The sequence below is a fragment of the Lepus europaeus genome, chromosome 19 (genome assembly GCF_033115175.1).
Source record: "Lepus europaeus isolate LE1 chromosome 19, mLepTim1.pri, whole genome shotgun sequence".
In the NCBI taxonomy this organism is placed as follows: Eukaryota; Metazoa; Chordata; class Mammalia; order Lagomorpha; family Leporidae; genus Lepus; species Lepus europaeus.
Window position 1 is genome coordinate 60774514 of NC_084845.1, and position 20168 is coordinate 60794681.

Genomic DNA, 20168 nt, shown 5'->3' on the forward strand with positions numbered 1-20168 from the left:
GGGAGCACAGCAGCCAGGGGCCCTGCCCTCCCACCTTGGGGCTCCAGCTGCAAATGCCTGCACGTTTCTTCCCTCCACGGGCACCTGGGGCAGCCGCGCTCTGGGTGTCTCGGAGGCGTGGCACTGCTGTCTCAGGCCACCATCAACCCAGCGTTCCCCATGATGGATTAGTGCACTCCACCCTCCCAGAGCCAAGAGCCAGTGTCCAGGATTCCCCAGACTCAGGGTTCCTGACCTAATCCCACACCCACCCACCCATGGAGTTAGCACTGTTCTCCCCATTTCAGACAGGGAAACTCATGGCAGACCTCCTTTCTGCTTCTTCAGGCAGCCTGGGTGGCCCTGGCTGGGTGGGGGACCCTGCAGCTTAGATTTGGGGCTCAGGGACCATCTGCAGGGGAGGTGGCCTGGACAGCCTGAGGTAGAAACAGGTGCGCCCCAGCAGCTCCTGTCCAGCCCTTCTGCACCCTGCCCGCAGGCTGCGGGGGCCCTGCCACCCACCCTGTGCTGACCGGCCTTCCAGGATCATCAATGGTGTCCCTGCAGGAGAGAGCAGGATTCTGGGCGCCTGGGGACACAGTGGGGGCTGCTCGGGTGGGAGCTGCTGACACCCAGGGCAGCACCAGCTTCCACTTCTGAGGAGGCTCCTCCATCAGCAAGACTGGGTGGTTGCCGCTGCCCACTCAGGGCTCAGGAGAGGATGCTCGTCCCCTCCCACCTGGGTCAGCAGGGCAACCCGAAGGGAGAGCAGCAGGCCAGGATGTACCCCATCTCTGCTGGAGACCCCAGGCCGCGTCCTCAGGCCCTCCGGCCATTGGAGTTGCCGCTTGGGAGCCCGGGGCAGTACTGTGCCTCCACTGCACCCCAGCAGGCCCCTCCCAGATGCCCCTTGGGGCCCCCTCCCAGATGCCCCTTGGGGCCTGAGCACCTTTGCCACCTCCCCTCTCCAGGAGGAGCCACCTGGCTCGTTGGGGTAGGGGGACCGGCTGTGTGACCCCTCCTGGAGCTACTCCAGGCCTTCCGGGCCTCAGCCAGTGTCTCTCCCCACCCCACCTCCAGGAGCCACTGGGGCCTGTGCGCAGGCCTGGGGTTTTGTGTGGGGCCGGCAGCCTCCAGCCCTTTGTACTTGGTGGCCTTTTCACCATGGCCCGACTCGGGCAGCTGCTTTTCATTTTTACATTTTTATTTAAATGTAGATTATTAGTCAAATGATTGGAAAATCAATAACGAAAAATAATTGCTTAGGGTCTTCCCCTGGTGTGGAGAGCCCGGCACGGCTGCACCAGCCCTGTCGGGGCAGGGTCCCCGCACGCAGTGGGATCCAGCCTTGGGGCGGCCCCCCGGCTGCCCTGGGCTCCACTCCTGAGGCAGTGCCGTCCACGGCCTGCCCTGTCATAAATACAAACACACCCTGGACAGTCAGGGCTGCTGGGCCGAGGCAGAGTGGGGAGGCCTGTCCCCATGCCTGCCGCGTGCCCTTCAAGGCGAGCACCTGCTGCCCCGGCCCACTGCCCCCGCCCCCATCCACTGGTCTCAGGCAGCCGCCAGCTGGCCCAGGACCCGGCGGAACTGCTGGGTGCTGTGGCCCAGCTCCTTGACCCTGTCTACCATGTCCTGGGCAGCGGAGGGGGACGGGTACTGCAGGGCGGCGGCCTTCGTGGTGGCCACGATGCCGCGCAGGAGGTCGCAGAGCAGGTTGCTGTAGTGGGTCACCTGGCTGCGCACGTCGGCGGCCTTGGCCTGCCGTGACAGCGTGTCCCCTATGAACACCAGCTTGTGGGCGCTGAGGATGACGAACTTGCTGTGGGCCACAAAGATCTTGGGTGGCTGGTTGGTGGCCACGGCAGTGAAGAACGCGTCCACGGCGTTGGTCAGAGTGGTCAGGTTGGCCTCGCACTGCTCCAGGTAGAAGAGCAGCAGCTGTCGGTCTGAGGGCCCGAGGCCGCCCGTGCGCCCTGGCGCCAGGGGCTGTGCTGGCGTCCAGCTGCTCAGGTCGTGGTCGATGGGCCGCGACACCTCCTGCTCCAGTCGCTCAAACTGCTTCAGCTGGATGGCAGGGGAAACACAAGCAAGGTTAGAGTCCTGGACGGGAGCCCAAACCGCAGCCAGAGGCTGGCCCCGTCCCCGGCCGGCTGGCGAGGGCCTTCCTCACAGTCGCCAGGGTCACGGGGACGCAGGCAGGCTCCTGTCCTAGCAGGGGTCTCAAACCCTCACTGGCCTTGCACAGATCTCCCAATTCCTCTCCTGCTTATGTAACACTGGGAAACAAAGACAAGCAAGATGGAGCACAGGTCAGTAGTATGACCCCAGGGGTGGGGAGGCCGGCGTCTGGGACTGGGGCCCACACCAGAACTTCTTAAATGGAGCCATGGGGGCAGGCACTGTGACACAGCGGGATAAGCCATCACCTGTGACACTGGCATCCCATATGGGCACCGGTTCAAGTTCTGGCTACTCCACTTCCAATCAGTTCCCTGCTAATGGGAAAGCAGCAGAGGGCGGCATAAGTGCTTGGGCCCCTGCACCCATGTGAGAAACCTGGATAAAGCTCCTGGCTTCAGCTTGGCCCAGCCCTGGCGGTTGTGGCCATTTGGGGAGTGAATCAGCTGTCTGCCTCCCCCCCACACCCGTAACTCTGCCTTCCTAATAAATAAATAAATCTTAAAAATAACAACAAAAAGAACCACATATTAAGAAAAAAAGAGAGGGGCCGACACCGTGGTACACTCGGTTAATCCTCTGCCTGTGGCACTGGCATCCCATATGAGCACTGGATTCTGTCCCGGTCGTTCCTCTTCCAGTCCAGCTCTCTGCTGTGGCCCGGGAAGGCAGTGGAGGATGGCCCAAGTGCTTGGGCCCTGCACCCCATGGGAGACCAGGAGAAGCACCTGGCTCCTGCCTTCGGATGGGTACAGTACACTGGCCGTAGCAGCCATTTGAGGGGTGAACCAACGGAAGAAAAACCTTTTTCTCTCTCTCTCACTCACTGTGTAACTCTACCTGTCAAATAAATAAAATCTTAAAAAAAAGAAAAAAGAAAAAAAAAAAAAAAAGAATGGTGCACTAAAGCGCTTGCAGAAGAAACGGCCTGAGGGTCTCAGCACCACCTGGGGGTGGGGACGGGGCCACACCAGATGGGACTGGCTGTGCGCAGGGTGGCTGGAGACAGACCTGGGTGACTATTTTCTCCAATTTTAGAAATTGTTAAGTTTTGGCCGGCGCCGTGGCTTAACAGGCGAATCCTCCGCCTTGCGGCGCCGGCACACTGGGTTCTAGTCCCGGTTGGGGCACTGGATTCTATCCCGGTTGCCCCTCTTCCAGGCCAGCTCTCTGCTATGGCCTGGGAAGGCAGTGGAGGATGGCCCAAGTGCTTGGGCCCTGCACCCACATGGGAGACCAGGAGAAGCACCTGGCTCCTGGCTTGGATCAGCGTGATGCGCCGGTCGCAGCGGCCATTGGAGGGTGAACCAATGGCAAAAGGAAGACCTTTCTCTCTGTCTCTCTCTCTCTCACTATCCACTCTGCCTGTCAAAAAAATAAAATAAAATAGAAACTTTAAAAAAAAAAAGAAATTATTAAGTTTTCCACAATACAGATTTTAAGCAAACGAAAAGGGCATATGGCACTTGCAAAATATTCAGAAAGGAAAAAATTCACATATGCACAAAAATTGGTGGATATTAAGACATTTTCTTTCTTTCTTTTTTTTTTTTTGACAGGCAGAGTGGATGGTGAGAGAGAGAGAGACAGAGAGAAAGGTCCTCCTTTTTGCCGTTGGTTCACCCTCCAATGGCCGCTGCAGCCAGCGGATATTGCTGATCTGAAGGCAGGAGCCAGGTGCTTCTCCTGGTCTCCCATGGGGTGCAGGGCCCAAGCACCTGGGCCATCCTCCACTGTGTGCCGACGACGCAAGGCGGAGGATTAGCCTGTTAAGCCATGGTGCCGGCCGACATTTTCTTTCAATTGGAAAAATGGCAGTGCAGCGTATGCTTCTGTGACGGACTTCTCTCTCCTAACACCACATGACCCACGTTCTCATGGTAGTGAGCACGTGGTAAGGAGTCTGCCCTCGGGTCGTCTCGAAGCTGCAGCCTTCGTGCACAAAGCCCACCAAAGCCTCGCCCACCCGACACTGGCCCTCACCTCTCCCTTCTCGCACCCTGGGGAGAACACACTTGGCTTCTTTCTGTTTTAAGGTAACCCTGGCGAATGCCGCTTCTCTTCACCATTCCCCAGTGCTGTGCTGACAGTCTGCGGCGTGAACGCCCCCCCATTCCTGCCCTGTGACTCCTGTTCACGACAGCCCACCTCACAGCAGCAAAGGCCGCGAATGATCTAACCACCCAGTTACAGGGGACTAATTAAACGCTGGGACAGCACATGTCCACTTCTCAAAACAGCGGAGCTTCTACGTATGTGTGTGTAAACCCGTATGTGTATATGCACACGTATGTGTGAACTGTTGTTTCTTAATTACTGATACTCGCTCCTTTCCCGAGGGTTTTCTACATGCCAGCCACTTGCTAAGCATCTCAGCCGCATGGATCTCACAGCAGCTCTGTGACACGTCCCCGCCAACCGGGGATGCCACGGCTGGGCCTCAGGGCGGTCACAGGGGACGGGGCAGGCTCTCTCCTCTGCCTTCCTCCTCACAGCCACGGGGAAGGTGGGGTGAGGGAACCTTAACGCGTGATATTTTGCGTTGATTTTATACTATCTTATCAAAATAGAAGTCCTTGCTCTTTTTTATACCCTTTAGCAGGAAGAACATTGTCTGTAGACGAACACGGCACCGCACTTCTCCCGGGGGATGGGGCACAGCGAGAAGATGCAGTGTCACGTTACTGGGCACCTTGTGACCTTCAGAAAGAACCTCAGTGCCATGGAACGTGCCCGAGAGGGCACAGTGGCTCCCCGAGTGTCCCCGTGAAGAGCGCAGCACGGCAGCCCAGCAGAAGGCCTCCCAACCTGGCTACTGGCATCTGTCCCTGCTCTCCTCCCCAACCACACAAGGAGGTGGGGATGGTCTCGCGGGCGGGGCCGGCTGGGCCTGGGCAGCAGAGGCGGGGCCTTACCTGCTGGGGCTCCAGCTGGCCCTTCCCCTGCCGCACGATGCTGCCCCTTTCCAGAAGCTCCTTCTGCGTCTTCTCAAACTCCTCCTTGCCCTGGGAAAGACAGGGAGCCGGCTGAGGCACCTGCTCCGGCCCAGGAGCCCACGGGGCCCTGTGGGACTCAGCAGGGGAAGACAAGGAGCCGGCTGAGGCACCTGCTCCGGCCCAGAGGCCCACGGGGCCCTGTGGGACTCAGCAGGAGCACAGCGGCCACCAGGTGGCGCCGCAAGCACACGCAGGCCCGGGGAGAGGCGGCTTCCAGAGGAGGGTGCTCCTAGGCCTCTTGCCAGCTCAGGAAGGTGCCGAGCACCCGCCTGACACCCACTCAGAGGATGCAACTCCACGTGGCCATGGCCTTCTGCCCCACCCAGCTCTCACTCTCTGGTCAACCTACGAGCCTGGGGCCTGCGTCCCTAGCCACTGTGCACCTCCCAGGCCGGGCTGTTGGGCACTGGCGGCTGCTGGCTCTCAGTATGGGATGTTCCTCACCTCACTAGGATTTCCTTCGGTCTCAACCCATGACCACGAAAGGGTCCTACCTCAGAGACCCCCACCCCGACCTCCCCACTGCCCCGCTCTATGTCCCCCTGGCCTCAAACAATCTTGCTCCTGTTTATTCTCTCCAAACAGAACCCTGGCGTGTCTGCTGGGGTCACTGCAGTAGCTAAGCTTGGGAGCCATTCCTGGTGAGCACTGCCAGACCCAAGGACACAGCCACACTGGCCACAGGGATGAGCAGGGGGCTTCCAGGGAGCCATCTGGCCCAGAAGGCTGGAGAGGAGGGTGCGGGGTGTGGGGTCTCACCAGTGTCTGGGCCTCAGCTGGGGCTCACATCTCCCTCCGACCACAAGAGCCCTGTGTGTGTGTCAGGGGCAGGTCATGGTCCCCAGGACGGGGGTGTCCGGGCAGGGCAGGCACCCACCTGCAGGTGAACGTAGTCATAATCCTCCATCCAGCCCCCCTCACTGTTCTCGTACTGCCCATCTGGTGAGTCCTGGGACGTGAACTTGGGCGGGGAGGGCAGAGGCCGCGACTGAATGCTGCTGGCCTTGTCAGTGTGGTTGGGGTGCAGGGGGCCACCCCCATCGGGCCCTGGGGCGGGGGCCTTGGTCCGTCTGAAGAGCAATGAGGCGTTGCCATGTAAGAAGGAAGCCAGCTGCTTAGCGTCCTCGGGCACAGCCCGGGAGCAGGCCACCAGCCGGTCCAGGTCTTCGGGGGTGGCGCCCAGGCCTCCCCGGCTGCTGTCGAGGGCCTGACCGTGCGCCACCAGCGTCTGGTACACATCGTCCATCTTTTGCAGTTGTCGGCTGAGCTTGGCATGCAGGGTGCGGTCAGAAGTGTGGGCGGCGTTGCCCACGGCGCTGCGGGCAAACTCCAGCAGCTCATGCACAGCCCCCTGGACGGCGGCCACCGCAGCCCGCAGGTCCTGCACTGGCGGCTCCTGGGGCTCCGGGGTGCTGCGCCAGCCCCCAGCCCCAACAGCACTACCCGCTAGGTCCAGGAGGTGGCCCACAGTGGCGCTCACACTGTGCTGCAGCCGAGCCAGGGCCTCCACGGCAACTTCTAGCTCCAGGGGTTCCCGGCCTGGCACCGCTGCCTCCAGAGAGGAAGCCGACTGGCTGCTGCGTGTGCTGCCCGTGCTGGAGGCCGACAGGCGCTTGGCATCCGCCGGGGCTTCTCGCTCAGCTGGGGGGGGCACGGCGTACACCCCATTGTCAGCCACGCTGCCCTCGGCCACCTCGGGAGGTGCCCGCTCGCGGGGCAGGTCGTACAGTGTCCCAGGGCCCGGCCGCCGCAAGCCAGGGGGCACGTCGTAGAGGTCAGGAGCTGGGGGCGGCACGTCATACACGTCCTCGGGGGGTGGGGAGTCTGGAGGCGGCGCGGCGAGGACCAGTGGATGGCGGGCTGGGTCAAAGGGCTTGGCCTTGGCAAAGGCAGGTGGCACATCGTAGGTCTCTTCACGGAGCAGCGGGCCGGCAGGCATGTCCTTACTCACCGAGGGAGGAACGTCGTACACCTGGAAGCCAAGAGGGGGGTCAGGACTGGGCATGGCCCAGGCACACGCACTTGTGTGGCGCTCGTGTGCAGTGGTGATGGCTAAGGGCCTGTCTGGAGCGGGGCCTCGGCCTCCCTCTGGCTGTCTGCTCACCTGGGAGGCAGGAGCCACACAGCACAGGGGGATCACAAGTGTGTTAACACACACAACCGTAGGACACGCAGGGAAAGGCTGGCTAGCACACTGCTGCTGCCACCGCCACCACTGGGACTCTTCGCCCTAGGCGCGTTCCACTCCAGTCTGCCCAGGACAGGCCTGGGTTGCGCCTGAAGCCCCACGTAATTACTGCCCCTCCGCTTGGTGGTGGCCTTGCAACTACCCTCTCCAGGAGGCCCAGAACAGGCCATTCCACAGGCTCAGAAGAGATCCTGGTTCCCACATCTGCCCCACGCAAATGAGAGCAGAGCTGGACGGGACCGGTTCCCACCCACAGCCGCCCACAGGCACGGCCTTGGCCGCTGCAGTCCGGGTCCTGCTGGTGGCTCACCGCGTGGTGGCTGGAAGGTGGCAGGCCTTTCTCCACACTGGGAGGCACATCGTACACGTCCAGCAACGGGTCTCGGCCATTCGGACCCTTGACGGCCATCGGAGGGGTGTCATATACCTGGGAGCAGAAAAACACAGTCAAACAGGTGTCAGGGCCCCCTGGGTGAGACGGGAAGAGCAGAAACCCCATAGGTCCCTGGGCTGCAGACGCACAGACTCGCCGCCCCTGCCTCTCCCAACCGCCCCAGCCCCCAACACCTACCTCCTGGCCATACTGGTTGGGAAGCAGCCCCCGGACAGGAGGCACATCGTAGATGTCCTGGGGCCCAGGAGCCAGCAGGTGGCGCGGGATGTCATACTCGTCCTGCTCCGGCTGTGAGGCCTCGTACACGTAGCCCTGCCCGGCGCGGGTGGGCACCACCACCTGGGGGCGGACAGCCCACTTCACCACTGGCTCTGGCACTCAGTCCTCAGACGGCCACCCCTGCTGTGAGGGGGCCAGGCGCACACTGGAGCTGAGGGAGGGCCCCACCAGTGGGCTTGCAGGCGCTGGTCCTCACTCCTTCTGTGACAGCCACATGGGGTGAGCCCTAGGCTTCGTCTGCCGCTGCCTGGCTCGGGGACAGGGACAGAAGAGCTGGGCACGTGGGCTGCTGAGGAGGCAGACGGGCAGGGCAAGAGGCCCTCGACCCTGCAGGACGAGAGGCCTCAGCCGAGGTCTCCTGAGCGCTGTCTGTCCAGCGGGGACTTCCCCAATCCTGGCACCCAGCAGCCACCTCCAGACACAGAGGTGCCAGGAGCCACAGCGGCCAAGCCTGGCACTGAACGGCAGGCAGACAGAGGCCTGGGGGCGCCACCCTGGGCTGCTCACAGCCCCCACGAGGGCCATGCTGCCCTCACTGAGTCCGCAGCCTCCTCCCAGACCGGAGGCCCAGCAGGGTTCTCCCACACGGCCTGGGTCAGCCGCCCCCGCTGAGCCTCCCCCGGGGCTCCCTGCTCAGCTCTTTCCACAGAAAGGCCTTTGTTCCCTAATCAAAGGGGATGTCTGGGCCAGGGTTGACTCAGGCCCTCCCCACACGTCTCTCTCTCTCCGCAGGCTCAAGGCCCCCTGATCAACGCCAAGGCCCCATTCGTGGCCACGTGCCGGCTCTCCCAGGGGCAGCAGATGGGTCTGGTGCCCCCAGGAAGCACGGGCACCAGCAGCCCCAGGCTGGCAGAGGCTCCCCTGCCCACCTCCCGGGCAGGGCCCCGGGCTGCTGGGCTGCCGGCCTGGTGGTGGGGTGTTCCCTGCCCAGCAGTGTCTGGGACTGGAGTCAGGGCTGCCTCTCCACACTCATCTCCGTCCTGGAGCCCCAGACTTGAGTGGCCTCCAAAGCTATTTTTAGATGCTAGAACCTGCCAACACAGGGGCAGGCGGGGCAGGCGGGGGCTGGAGGGACGTGGCAGGTTGGCCAGTCCAGGAGGCGGAGCCTGGGGCTTCTCCAGCCTCTGCAGCAGCCCTGGGGGCAGGCAGGACACACCTCTCCAGGTGGAGGTGAGCCAGAGCCCAGGGCCAGGACGAGTGGGGAGCGAGTGGGGAGCAGCCCCGCCCGCAGGCCCCATCTGTGCTCATGTCACCCTCACACAGAGCAGGGCTGGACCCCCAGCAGCTGGGGAGGGCCAGAGTGAGCAGTAGGAGGGGCCAGCAAAGGCTTTCTGTTAAAGCCGCCACCAGCAGCAAAGCTCATTAGGGAAACGGATTCCCCAGAGAAGGGAGCATGCTAATCACAGGCCACCCTGCACGGCACCTGAGCCCCACTAGCAGGACCTGGAGGCCCCTGGGGGCTGGGGAGCAGGGCCAGAGTCTAGAAGGAGACAGAGACAGAGACACTGACACGAGGCCCACCTGCTGCCTCCAGCCTCGCACACACAGAGAACCCATGTAGCGCAAGGTCCTGCCAGGGCCGGGGATGCTGACCCTTCCAACCTCCTCCCCCACAACAGGGTCTGGGGAAGGAGTGGGTGACCTAGAAACGTGTGCCGAATCCAGGTCAGTCCTGGGCGGCAGAGTCAACCTCCAGAGCAGAGGACAGGGCCCCTCCCTGCCCCTCGGCAACTCGGGCTGAAGCCTCCCAACTAAAACGGCCCTCACCCCTGACCTGGGCCAACTCCTGGCTACGGAGCATCCCGCCCCTCCCATCGAGGACTCCCACTTTGTCCCTCTCACAGCCACAGAAGTGTCTCTGCCAAACCAGGACACATCCTACTGCCAGGCAGCGCCTGACCGGGGTCACAGGCGTGGTGGCCTGGGGGCCCAGCGCGGTAGCACACTTCCCCTCCCCCACTCCAAGCTCCTGGTACCTTATGGCTCAGGCAGTACAGCTGTCCCTTAGCGCAGCTGCAGCTCCTGACCCAGAACATGTCCACACCCCCTCCCCACACCTCCCCTACTTCCAGAGTGGCCTCACAGATGCCTTCCCCTCTGCTGGTCCCAACTGCACACAGAGAGCCTGAAGCCCTCAAGTCCTGGGGACCAGGCACTGGCCCTAAGCACCCAGGCCCTGCTGGCCACCCAGCCCTCCCCTCACACCAGATGGAACCGGCTCTGGAGTCTGACCCTCCTGGCCCCAGCCTCGCCACTTGCCCTCTTGGCTTCTTGGGGCCAGGCCCCTCCCACCCACCTACAGTCCTCGCCAGGGCTGGTCCTCAGCCCACATCCTACCCTGGGCCCAGGAGCTATCTGAGGGAAGACCTCAGGCTCATGAAAGCAGGACTTTGAAATGCAGGCACAGATGTGCAACCCAAGATGCTTATTGCTTCGCTGTTTGTAATAAAGACAAAAGCAATCAGACTGCACAGTGCCCACCTCCCACTGGGAGCAGCCACCCCAATCAGGCTTAGAGAAGTCTTACCACCAAGAAAATGGTTTTGATACCTCATGTTGATTTTATAACTTTAAAATGCAAAAGTATGTATATAAGCCTACAAAAGACAGAGAGTATGTGACAAAATAGGCTGAAATTTCCCAGCAATTACCTCTTGATTGGGGAATTTTATCTCTAGACTTGTTCATGCATTATGCATTTTCCAGGGTAAACAAGCATCACTTTCAGTCATAAAATACAAGCAGATACATTCCAAGCTGCCCAGGGCAAGAGTGATGAGGCTTCCTGGGGGGAGCAACCAGGTGCTGGACACGGGGCTCCCCTGCTGGTCCACCGGGCAGGGCAGGGCCCTCAGTGGGCCCCTCCCAGTCCAGGAGCACACCCGTGCCTGGGAAGGAAAGAGCGGCTAACAATCAACAGCCTGAGTCCAAGGCCTGGCTGAGGTCCTTGCACCGCCCGCCCCAGCTTCCCCACTGTACCAGGACAAGCTGTGCTGCAAAGGCGGGGCAAGGGATGCCTGACTCGGGTACGTGTGGAGCATGGATATGTCTAAGAGTGTGTTCAAGGACATGGTGTGTGCACACATGATCACACACATGGGGGCATGGGAAGTCTGTGTGCGTGTGCATGTCTGTGGACATATGGCTGTGCGTGTGCATTCGTATGGGAGGTGTGCTGTGTGTGGAGGACAGACCATGGCCTGTCTCGAGGCTCACCAGGCTCAGTGTCCATGGACTCCTACCTGCTTCCGGCTGACTTTCTGTCCAGTATTGGCAACAGCAAGATCCCTAACTCAGCCAAGGCCATCTCTGAAGACAGAGGCTCATGTCTACTTGGCCACTGACTCTCCAGACACAGGAAGCTCCAGACTGGACATGGAAACAGCACAAGACTGGGCAGCAGCTCAGGGAAGCTGCCTGGGCTGAGCCTGGGCTGCTCCTCCTAAGGGGAGCTGTGCCCCTCCAGGGGGCCTCTCTCCAGCACAGCCTCCCTGAGGAGCAGTGGGGGGGGGGCACTCCTTGGTGTAGGCTGGGTCTTTCGGGGCCCCCTTGGGTGAGCTACAACGGCAGAGCAGGCTCGTAACGGTGTAGGGCTAGAACAGGGGACAACTCTACTTCTGGGCCCAGACACAGGGCAACCAGAGGGGAAAAAGCTGTTCCCGACTGCCAGAAGCAGGGGAGGTGCTTGATTGCCTATCCATAGACAGACAGATCTGGGAGTGGCATGGGAGTGCACAGGGCGGCCACATGGAGCTGAGTGCCCGGGTTCAAGGCTGCGGCCCAGAGGCCTCGTCCCCAGGCCCAGCGTCCCCCAGTGATAGCCTGCAAGGGACTGAAGGCTGAGTCTCTCGGGGCAATCCTGCTCTAGCGACCCCGGAGCAACACCCTCCCCACGGTCACTGCCCCAGAAGAGCCGACAGCTGGCCTTTGGGGCCAGGGCACAAATGACTCCACTCACACGCAGACGCTGACACACAAGCTGAGAGCAGGTGAGCCCCTGAGCACACGGCCGCCGTGCCTTTCTCCCCGAGCACAAGGAGCCCCCCATCCCTTCTGCCTTAGAACCCGGCCCCTGAGTGACGTGGAGCACGTGGCCAGCGGGGAGAGGCGCCATTTCCACCCTCCCTGGCAGCTAGGTGGACCACAGGCTGCAGCTCCGGCCGACAGGAGGTACCCTCCAGGAAGGGCCACACACAAGGTCCATCTTCCCTGCTGGGCAGACCGCACGCACAACAGCCGCATCCCAGGAGACACAAGCGCACACTGAGGATGAAAGAGGAGGACACAGGGCAGGGCGGCTCCGGTAGTTAGGGAGGGCCCTGGCGGTCCCGGCCCGCTCGCCGCCAGACCTGGCTTACGCGACAAAGAAGTAAGTGTCTCTGCTGTACTGGCGCTCATCCAGATGACCACTGATCTCTACCCACAATTCTCCTAACTGCCACCGGAAAGCTCAAGTCCTCCTCTCCTAGCATCCCCGCCCCAGTCTTAACCGGTCCAAGCTCCAGGGCGCTTGGAGGACCTCACTCAGTGGTTGGAATGACTTCATCAAGGCATGGAGAGGGGCACATCACTCTCACATGAAACCCCCGACCCGCAGCACAGCATCCAGCTATTCAGTGGGCACCAGGCCCCTAAAAACCGTCCCTAGCTTGCAGCTCTGGCCTCCGGTGCCACTGCAGGCACTTCCCCACATCTCAAGGCTGTGCCCTCCCAGTGACACCCTGCCTCTGGGGTCAGCCTGCTGAAGGCCTCCACATTCTCCGAGGTCAGCCTGCTGTGTCCCCTCTGGTGCCGCAGCCTGTTCAGGACCATCTTCACCCAACAGGAGCACAGTCTCCAAACGGTCACCTCCCACCTGGCCCCCAGAGCAAATGCTCAGCTCCTATGGGAGCGTGGGGACCAAGAGTGGCAGTGCCCAGCTGCCGGGGTGGACTTACCTTTGCTGGTGGCTTCGTCCCCTCCCAGGTGCGGGAGTCCATGGATGGGGGGACCTGGTAGATGTCATGGCCCATCCCGGCGGAAGGTGGCACCTGGTAAATGTCCTGAGCGGGACTTCCTGGCCCTGGCGGCACCTGGTAGAGGTCAGCGGCTGGGCTGGGAAACGGGTGATGGGATGCCTGCTTTGAGAACGCGGACGTCTGCTTGGCTGGGGGTGACTGGAACTGCGGGCTGGGCCCAGGGGCTTGGTAGAGGCTTTGCTGAGCCTTGCTGGGAGTGGGCACCAGGTAGACACTGTCGGGCTGAGGCTGGTACGTGGCAGGGAGCATGGGGGTGTACTGGGAGGTTGGGGGCACTGTGGTGTGGACACCCTGCGGGAGGCCAGGCTGGGGCTGGGGCTGGGGTGGGGTGGCAGGTGGGCCAGGCCCAGGCCCGGCTGGTTTCTTGTCGTACATGCCCACCAGGATCTTGAGGCGGTTCCCAGGCACGATGCCTTGGCGCCCATGCAGCGAGCAGAGCCACCAGCCATCCAGCCCCTGTGTGTCCCGCTCCAGCACCGTCATGATGTCACCCTTGCGGAAGGAGAGCTCATCCGGGGACTCAGCCACGTTGTCGTAGAGGGCTTTGGCCAGCACATTCTGGAGGAAGAGGGTACAGATGGGCATGAGGGCAGGCGGACACGCACAGGGACTGCTCCCCACCCGTCTCTGAGACCAGGGAGGCCTCTGGCTTTAGGGCCAGGAAAGGAACTCCGCTGAGTGTGGTGAGACTGCGGCACCTTGCCCCGGGCAGGAAGCCCCTGCTGATCCTGGCATTTTTTTTGACTGAGCCTGGACAACACCTCAGATTCTTCTTGATGGCAGCCACCCCCAGGGTCATGACAACAGTAGCCACCAGGTTAAACAGGACAGCAAGTGATTATCTATCTCACCAGATGCAAGAAAGTAATTTGACAAAAATCAGAACTCAAGATAAGAAATACTGAAAAAAAAAAAAAAAAAAAAAAAAAAAAGGAAATTTCCTTAACTTAATGAAGTCTACTTACTTAAAAAAAAAAAAAATCTATGAGAATACCAATAATTACTGGAGAAACTCCGAACACCTTCCCTTAAGGCAGGGAGGAAACAGGGACTCTCCCTGCTCAAGTCCTGCTGCCCTGGCCAGCACAGTTCAGTAAGAGCAAAGAAGGGGCCGAGCGAGAATCGCACAGCGCGCAGGGAAGCCAGCGAGCCGTGGTCGCGACATCAGTAACCGGGGCAGCAGTTCAGTGCAGACGCTAAGCCGCTGCCAGGGACGCCCTCACCCTGTATTGGAGACCCTCGTCTGAGTCCTTGCCACTCTGCTTCTGACCCAGCTTCCTGACGGGCAGCAAATGCTGGCTTGAGTCCCTGGGTCCCTGCCACCATGTAGGAGACCTAGATTGAGTTCTGGGCTCCTGGCTTTGGCCTGGCCCAGCCCTGGTCACTGTGGGCATTTGGGTGACTAAGTAGCAGATGGCAGATCTCTTTTCATCTGTCTCCCTGCCTTCCAAATAAAACCAAAAGCTAAAAGTTACCCAGGAATTAATCACGGAACAACTGCATAGACCTCCGAGAAGAAAGCTCTGTCAAGGCACCCGAGGAAAAATCTGAAGAAGAAAAATCTACCAAGTTCACGGCCAGATTTAACACTGTAAGAAGTTCACACGCTCAAGCTCTCTTAGCACAGTAGCTCCCCTCCCCTGCCCACTCATGGTTTTTCGTTGACCACAGTCAACTGCAGTCAGAAAATATGAAATGGAGAATTCCACAGACAACTCATAACTCTGAACTGTGTGTGTTTCTCAGTGTCACAATGAAATCTCACACCGTTCCGCTCCCTTCTAGCCTGAACACAAATGTCCCCTGTCCAGCGTATCCACGCTGTATATGCTACTCACACGTTATGTCACTCAGGAGTTAGGTCAGTCACCAGATGGACTGTCCTGTCACCCTATGTCACATTAACAAAATTATTTATCTGAAAGAGTTACAGGGAGAAAGAGAGAGAGAGAGAGAGAGAGCACGAGCGAGCTATCTTCCATCTGCTGGTTCACTCCTCAAATAACTACAACAGCAGGGCTGTTGCAGGGCTGGATCAGGACGAAGCCAGGAGCCTCTTCTGGCTCTCCTACACAAGTACAAGGGCCCAAGCACTCAAGCCATCTTCCCCTGCTTTCTGAGGCGCATTAGTAGGGAGCTGGATTGGAAGTGGAACAACCGGGACTCCAACTGGCACCCATATGGGATGGTGGCGTTGCAGGCGGCAGCTTTATTTGCTACACTGCAGCATGGGACCCACCCTATTTCATTTAATAATGGCCCTAAAGTGCAGGCGCAGTGACCCTGGCAACTGGAATGTCGAAGGGAAGCTGTAGATGACTCCTTTAGGTGACACAAAGTAAACTAAGACACTGTGGGAGGAACAGAGAGACCACATGCACACAACTTTATTATATTGTTATAATTGCTTTATTTTATTATTTTTAGGTGTTGATTTTTTACTATGCCTAACTTACACATTAAATTTTATCACAGGTATGCATACTACATAAAGCATATATGGGAAATCTTGAAATACATCTCCTGCAGTTTAGATCAGACTACTGTAAACTCATTACAATCACAGTAAAAAGGCCAGCAGGATTTCATTTTTTTAAAGGAATTTGACCAAAGGGGGAGAAAATCTTTCAAGAACTACATGGAGGAACAAAGGCTCATGGATTAGAAGGTTAATCTCGAAGATGAGAAGGCATCGGGGCCCTGCCCCACGAGGCAGCACCTGCCACAACTCAGGCACAGGGACCAGCGCACTGGGGCGGAACTCTACAAGGGCCCCCTGCACAGACGGTGCCGCACACAGCACCCCGTGGAGACAGCTCAACTGGGACATATTTCAAACAAAGGGCAACCACAGGTCTGAATGCAAAAGGTACAACTCTAGTACAAATAACAGTGATTACCCTAGAATTCGGAGGGATGCCTACAAATCAACAAGGAAAAGACAAGAACAAGACAGGAACACCATCAGGAAAACTCACAAAGATGAAGAGTTCACGAGAGGGGAAGGTAAATGGTTAAGGCCTACATGAAGGAGGCTGAGAGCTCCAGGAAGCCCCTCGGAGACCCTGCTATGCGGCCCAGCAGCCCCTGTGTGGCACCTCGACAGCACCGAGCACAAAGGTGCCTGTGCTTGTCCGTCACTCCCTGCACCCTGCGCGGCCCGGGACAGGCGAAGGACTCCTGAGTCAGAGCATCAGACCGGAGATCGCCGGTCTTCTTGTCAACCTTAAGATCATCTACAAAACAAGCTTATACATTTCAAAGGCATTTATCCAGGAACAGATTCCAGACATACTGCATGAGTACAGCGGGTGCTTCTGAGAGAGGGAGAACCGAGGCAGAGAAGCACAGACGAGAAGAGCTGGGCGGGCAGCAGGTGTTCCCAGTTCCAGGAGCTGCCACCCGCGTGCCCCAGGAGTCCTGGGCCAGAGCTCACTTTACCAGAGCTGCTCAGAAAGACCCTAGAAAGGGCCAGAGGCAGAGAGGTGGCAGCCGAGGGGGCAAGGTCCAAGGGAGGAGGCAGGCCAAGCACAGCCCAGGCAGACTCAGCACAGCCCCAGAATGAACACCACCACCCACGAGGTGGGAACTGCTAGTTCCTACACCACCCCCCACAGGACCGCAACAGAAAAAGACACCGAAGTATCAACCAGGCCTCAATAACACTGCCTGATGGGGCTGGCGTTGTGATGTAGCAGGTAAAGCTGCCATCTGTAGCGCCAGCATCCCATATGGATGTTGGTTTGAGTCCCGACTGCTCCACTTCAGATCCAGCTCCCTGCTAATGGCCTGGGAAAGGCAGTGGAGGATGGTCTAAGCGCTTGGGCCCCTGCACCTATGTGGGAGACCTGGAGGAGGTTCCTGGCTCCTGGCTTCGGCCTGGCCATCTGGGGAGTGAGCCAGTGTATGGAAGATACCTCTCTCCCTCCCCTCCACCCCGCTCTGCATAACTCTGACTTGGAAATAAGTAAATAAATCTTAAAACAACAACAACAAAAAGCATCTGAAATTTTTAAGTGGGGAGGGTCTGAACAGCACTGTTCATATCTGAGACAATGGAAGATAATTTCTCTTCCTGTTTTGCCGAATTTTCCCATTTGTAGTTAATAAATATTTCTTGCTTCGTGGCTGAAAAAACTCACATCCTATAAAAGAATACAGTGGACTGCCTCCTAAGCTTCAAGGGAGCATGGACAACAGTGACTGTGCTGCGGCAACCCAGAGCAGAGCCCTGAGGAGGACCAGGCAGGGGCTGCTGCCCTGCAGCCCACCAGGGCGCACGACGCCCATCCCCAGGCTGCCAGCAAGCAAAGCAAATTTCCCAAATATGGTCCGCAGCCTGTCTCGGGGAATCACATCCCGTCCAGGGGCGGGACACCCGGCCCGTCCTCCCCTAGTGACCCTAGAACACAGCACAGTCTGCTGGGTCCCCCCAGCCCCTGCCCCAGTGACCACAGGAAGTGCCAGCAGAGTGAGTCACAGGAAAATCCCCTCCAGCCGCGTCAGAGGGGGTGGGGTGCAGAAAGGGGACCTGCCTTTTGGAGGCCCCTCACCACTTAGGAGGGCAACTCAGGAAAGGCAGAGAGGCCCCTGCAGCAAGGCTGGCCCCCAGGGAGGACTTTGCTGAGGCAAGGTCAGTGGGGGGGGAGGCGCTGACCAGGTGAACTCCCAGGACCTCTCCGCTCTCAGGGCAACCAGCCCTGACCCCGTCACTCATGGTGTGAGCTCAGGACATGAGCTCACGGAGCTGAAGCTGTCCAAGGCGGCCAGCAGACTGCCACTGTATAGTCTGGGGCAGTTGGAGCCAGGCTGGGAAGCACCTCGCGGCTGGGCACGTGGCACCAGGCGCCTGGCACCAGCAGCTCCTCGCCTGCGTCAGCTGGCATGTTCCTACCCAGGGCCTCAGGCAGCCTCCCCCCACAACAGCTCAAGTCCTGCGCACTGCTGGTGTCCAGCCAACCAAACAGCTCCAGCTGACCGAGCATCCGCCCCTTTGGCCACTCTGCCTCCCCAGCTGCTCCCCCTGGGTCAAGCTAATCCTTTCTTCTCTCTCAAGTCATTAAGTAGCAGCCAAGATCTACACCAGGGCCCACTGCTCTGTGGCCCTGGGCAAACCCCTGCACCTCTCTGGTGATGAGGGGACAGTCCTAGTTTCATAGGATGGTCCCCTTGTTTAACAGAAGATTCACCTGACTCCTGATCCTGGCCAGGATCCTCCAGAGAGCAGAAGCCTAGCTCAACAAGGGCCTTGTCAGCATGGGGCTTGCATTGCAGTAGGGCAGAGACACCAAAGCAGTAATTCGCTACGTGAGCTGCCAAATACAACATGGGACAAGGTTCTGCACTCGCATGCACACGGCACATACAGCTATGAGCTTCTAAGAGCTCGCTGGGCCCGGCGCTGTGGCATAGAAGGTCAAGCTTCCGCCTGCAGTGCTGGCATCCCATATGGGTCTGGTTCAAGTCCTGGCTGTTCTGCTTCCGATCCACTTCCTGCTAATGTGCCCAGGCAAGCAGTAGAAGGTGACCCAAGTACTTGGGTCCCTATACCCATGTGAGAGACCTGGAAGTAGCTCCTAGCTTCTGGCTTCAGCCTGGCCCAGCCCCGACTATTGTGGCCATATGGCTAATGATCCAGCAGATGGAAGATCTGTCTCTCTCCTTCTCTCTATATATCTCTGTCTTTCAAATAAATAAACAAATTTAAAAAAAAAAAAGCTTGCCAAAAATTCTCATTTTTTCCAAATACTTACAGCCTCCTTGCAGATATGTGTATGTTTTCTTCAAAAAGTTCATGGAACTGCATATTATGAAAATATTATACATGGATTTCAAAAATTTTTCATACCAAGATAAACTTATCTTTTTTTTTTTTTTTTAATCTGACACATAGAGTTAGACAGTGAGAGAGAGAGAGAAAGACAGAGAGAAAGGTCTTCCTTCCGTTGGTTCACCCCCAAAATGGCCGCTACAGCCAGCGCACTGTGCCGATCTGACCCAGGAGCCAGGTGCTTCCTCCTGGTCTCCCATGTGGGTGCAGGGGCCCAAGCACTTGGGCCATCCTCCACTGCCTTCCCAGGGCCATAGCAGAGAGCTGAACTGGAAGAGGAGCAACGGGGACTAGAACCTGGCGCCCAATAAACTTATCTTTTAATTCAATTTTGCATGAACTTTCCAAAGTACTCTCAGCTACAGGGGAGTCTCAAAAATCTATGGCTGGGGGACCAGTGCTGTGGCACAGTGGTTTAAAGCCCCAGCCTGCAGCGCCGGCATCCCACATGGGCACCAGTTTGAGTCCCGGCTGCTCCACTTCCAACCCAGCTCTCTGCTATGGCCTGGGAAAGTAGTGGAAGATGGCCTAACTCCTTGGGACCCTGCACTCGCATGGGAGACCTGGAAGAAGCTCTTGGCTTTGGATAAGCTCCGCTCTGGCCGTTACGGCCATCTGGGGAGTGAACCAGTGGATGGAAGACCTCTCTCACTCTCTCTCTCTGCCTCTCTGTAACTGCCTTTCAAAAAAAATGTTTTGTTTTTTTTTTTTTAACCTATGGCTGGGGCTGGCACAGTGGCACAGCGGGTTAAAGCCCCAGCCTGCAGTGCTGGTATCCCATATGGGCACCAGTTCAAGTCCTGGCTGCTCCACTTCTGATCCAGCTCTCTGCTATGGCCTGGGAGAGCAGTGGAAAATGGCCCAAGTCTTTGGGCCCCTGCACTCATGGGGGAGACCTGGAAGAAGCTTCTGGCTCCTGATCGGCGCAGCTCTGGCAGTTGTAGTCATTTGGGGAGTGAACCAGCAGATGGAAGACCTCCCTCTCTCTCTGGCTCTACATCTCTCTCTAACTCTTTCAAATAAATTAAAAAAAAAAAAAAATCTATGGCAAAACAGAATTACAGGATAACTTGAGGAGCCAGCATTGTGGCACAGTAGGTTAAGCTACTGCCTGCAATGCCAGCATTGCATATGAGTGCTGGTTCAAGTACCAGCTACTCCACTTCCAATCTGGCTGCCTGCTAACGGGCCTGGGAAAGCAGCGGAAGATGGGCCGAGTACTTGGGCCTCTGCCACTCATGTGGGAGACCCAGATGGACTTCCAGGCTCCTGGCTTTGCCTGGTCCCAGCCATTCAGGGAATC

General features: G+C 58.7%; 1 protein-coding gene across 4 annotated transcripts in view; it reads right to left on the reverse strand.

Moving 5' to 3' along the window:
• Positions 1-1168: 1168 nt before the first annotated feature.
• BCAR1 (BCAR1 scaffold protein, Cas family member) overlaps positions 1169-20168 on the reverse strand; it is a 39163-nt gene continuing 20163 nt past the window's right edge. For all 4 annotated transcript variants that reach the window (XM_062176071.1, XM_062176072.1, XM_062176070.1 and 1 more), the window contains exons 2-7: positions 12955-13593; positions 7916-8077; positions 7655-7771; positions 6034-7128; positions 5076-5165; positions 1169-2046 (exon numbers count right to left, since the gene is read on the reverse strand). In XM_062176071.1, the coding sequence (XP_062032055.1) occupies positions 1534-2046; positions 5076-5165; positions 6034-7128; positions 7655-7771; positions 7916-8077; positions 12955-13593 (2616 nt within the window). In that variant the 3' untranslated portion in view covers positions 1169-1533. The remainder of the gene's footprint in view (positions 2047-5075; positions 5166-6033; positions 7129-7654; positions 7772-7915; positions 8078-12954; positions 13594-20168) is intronic.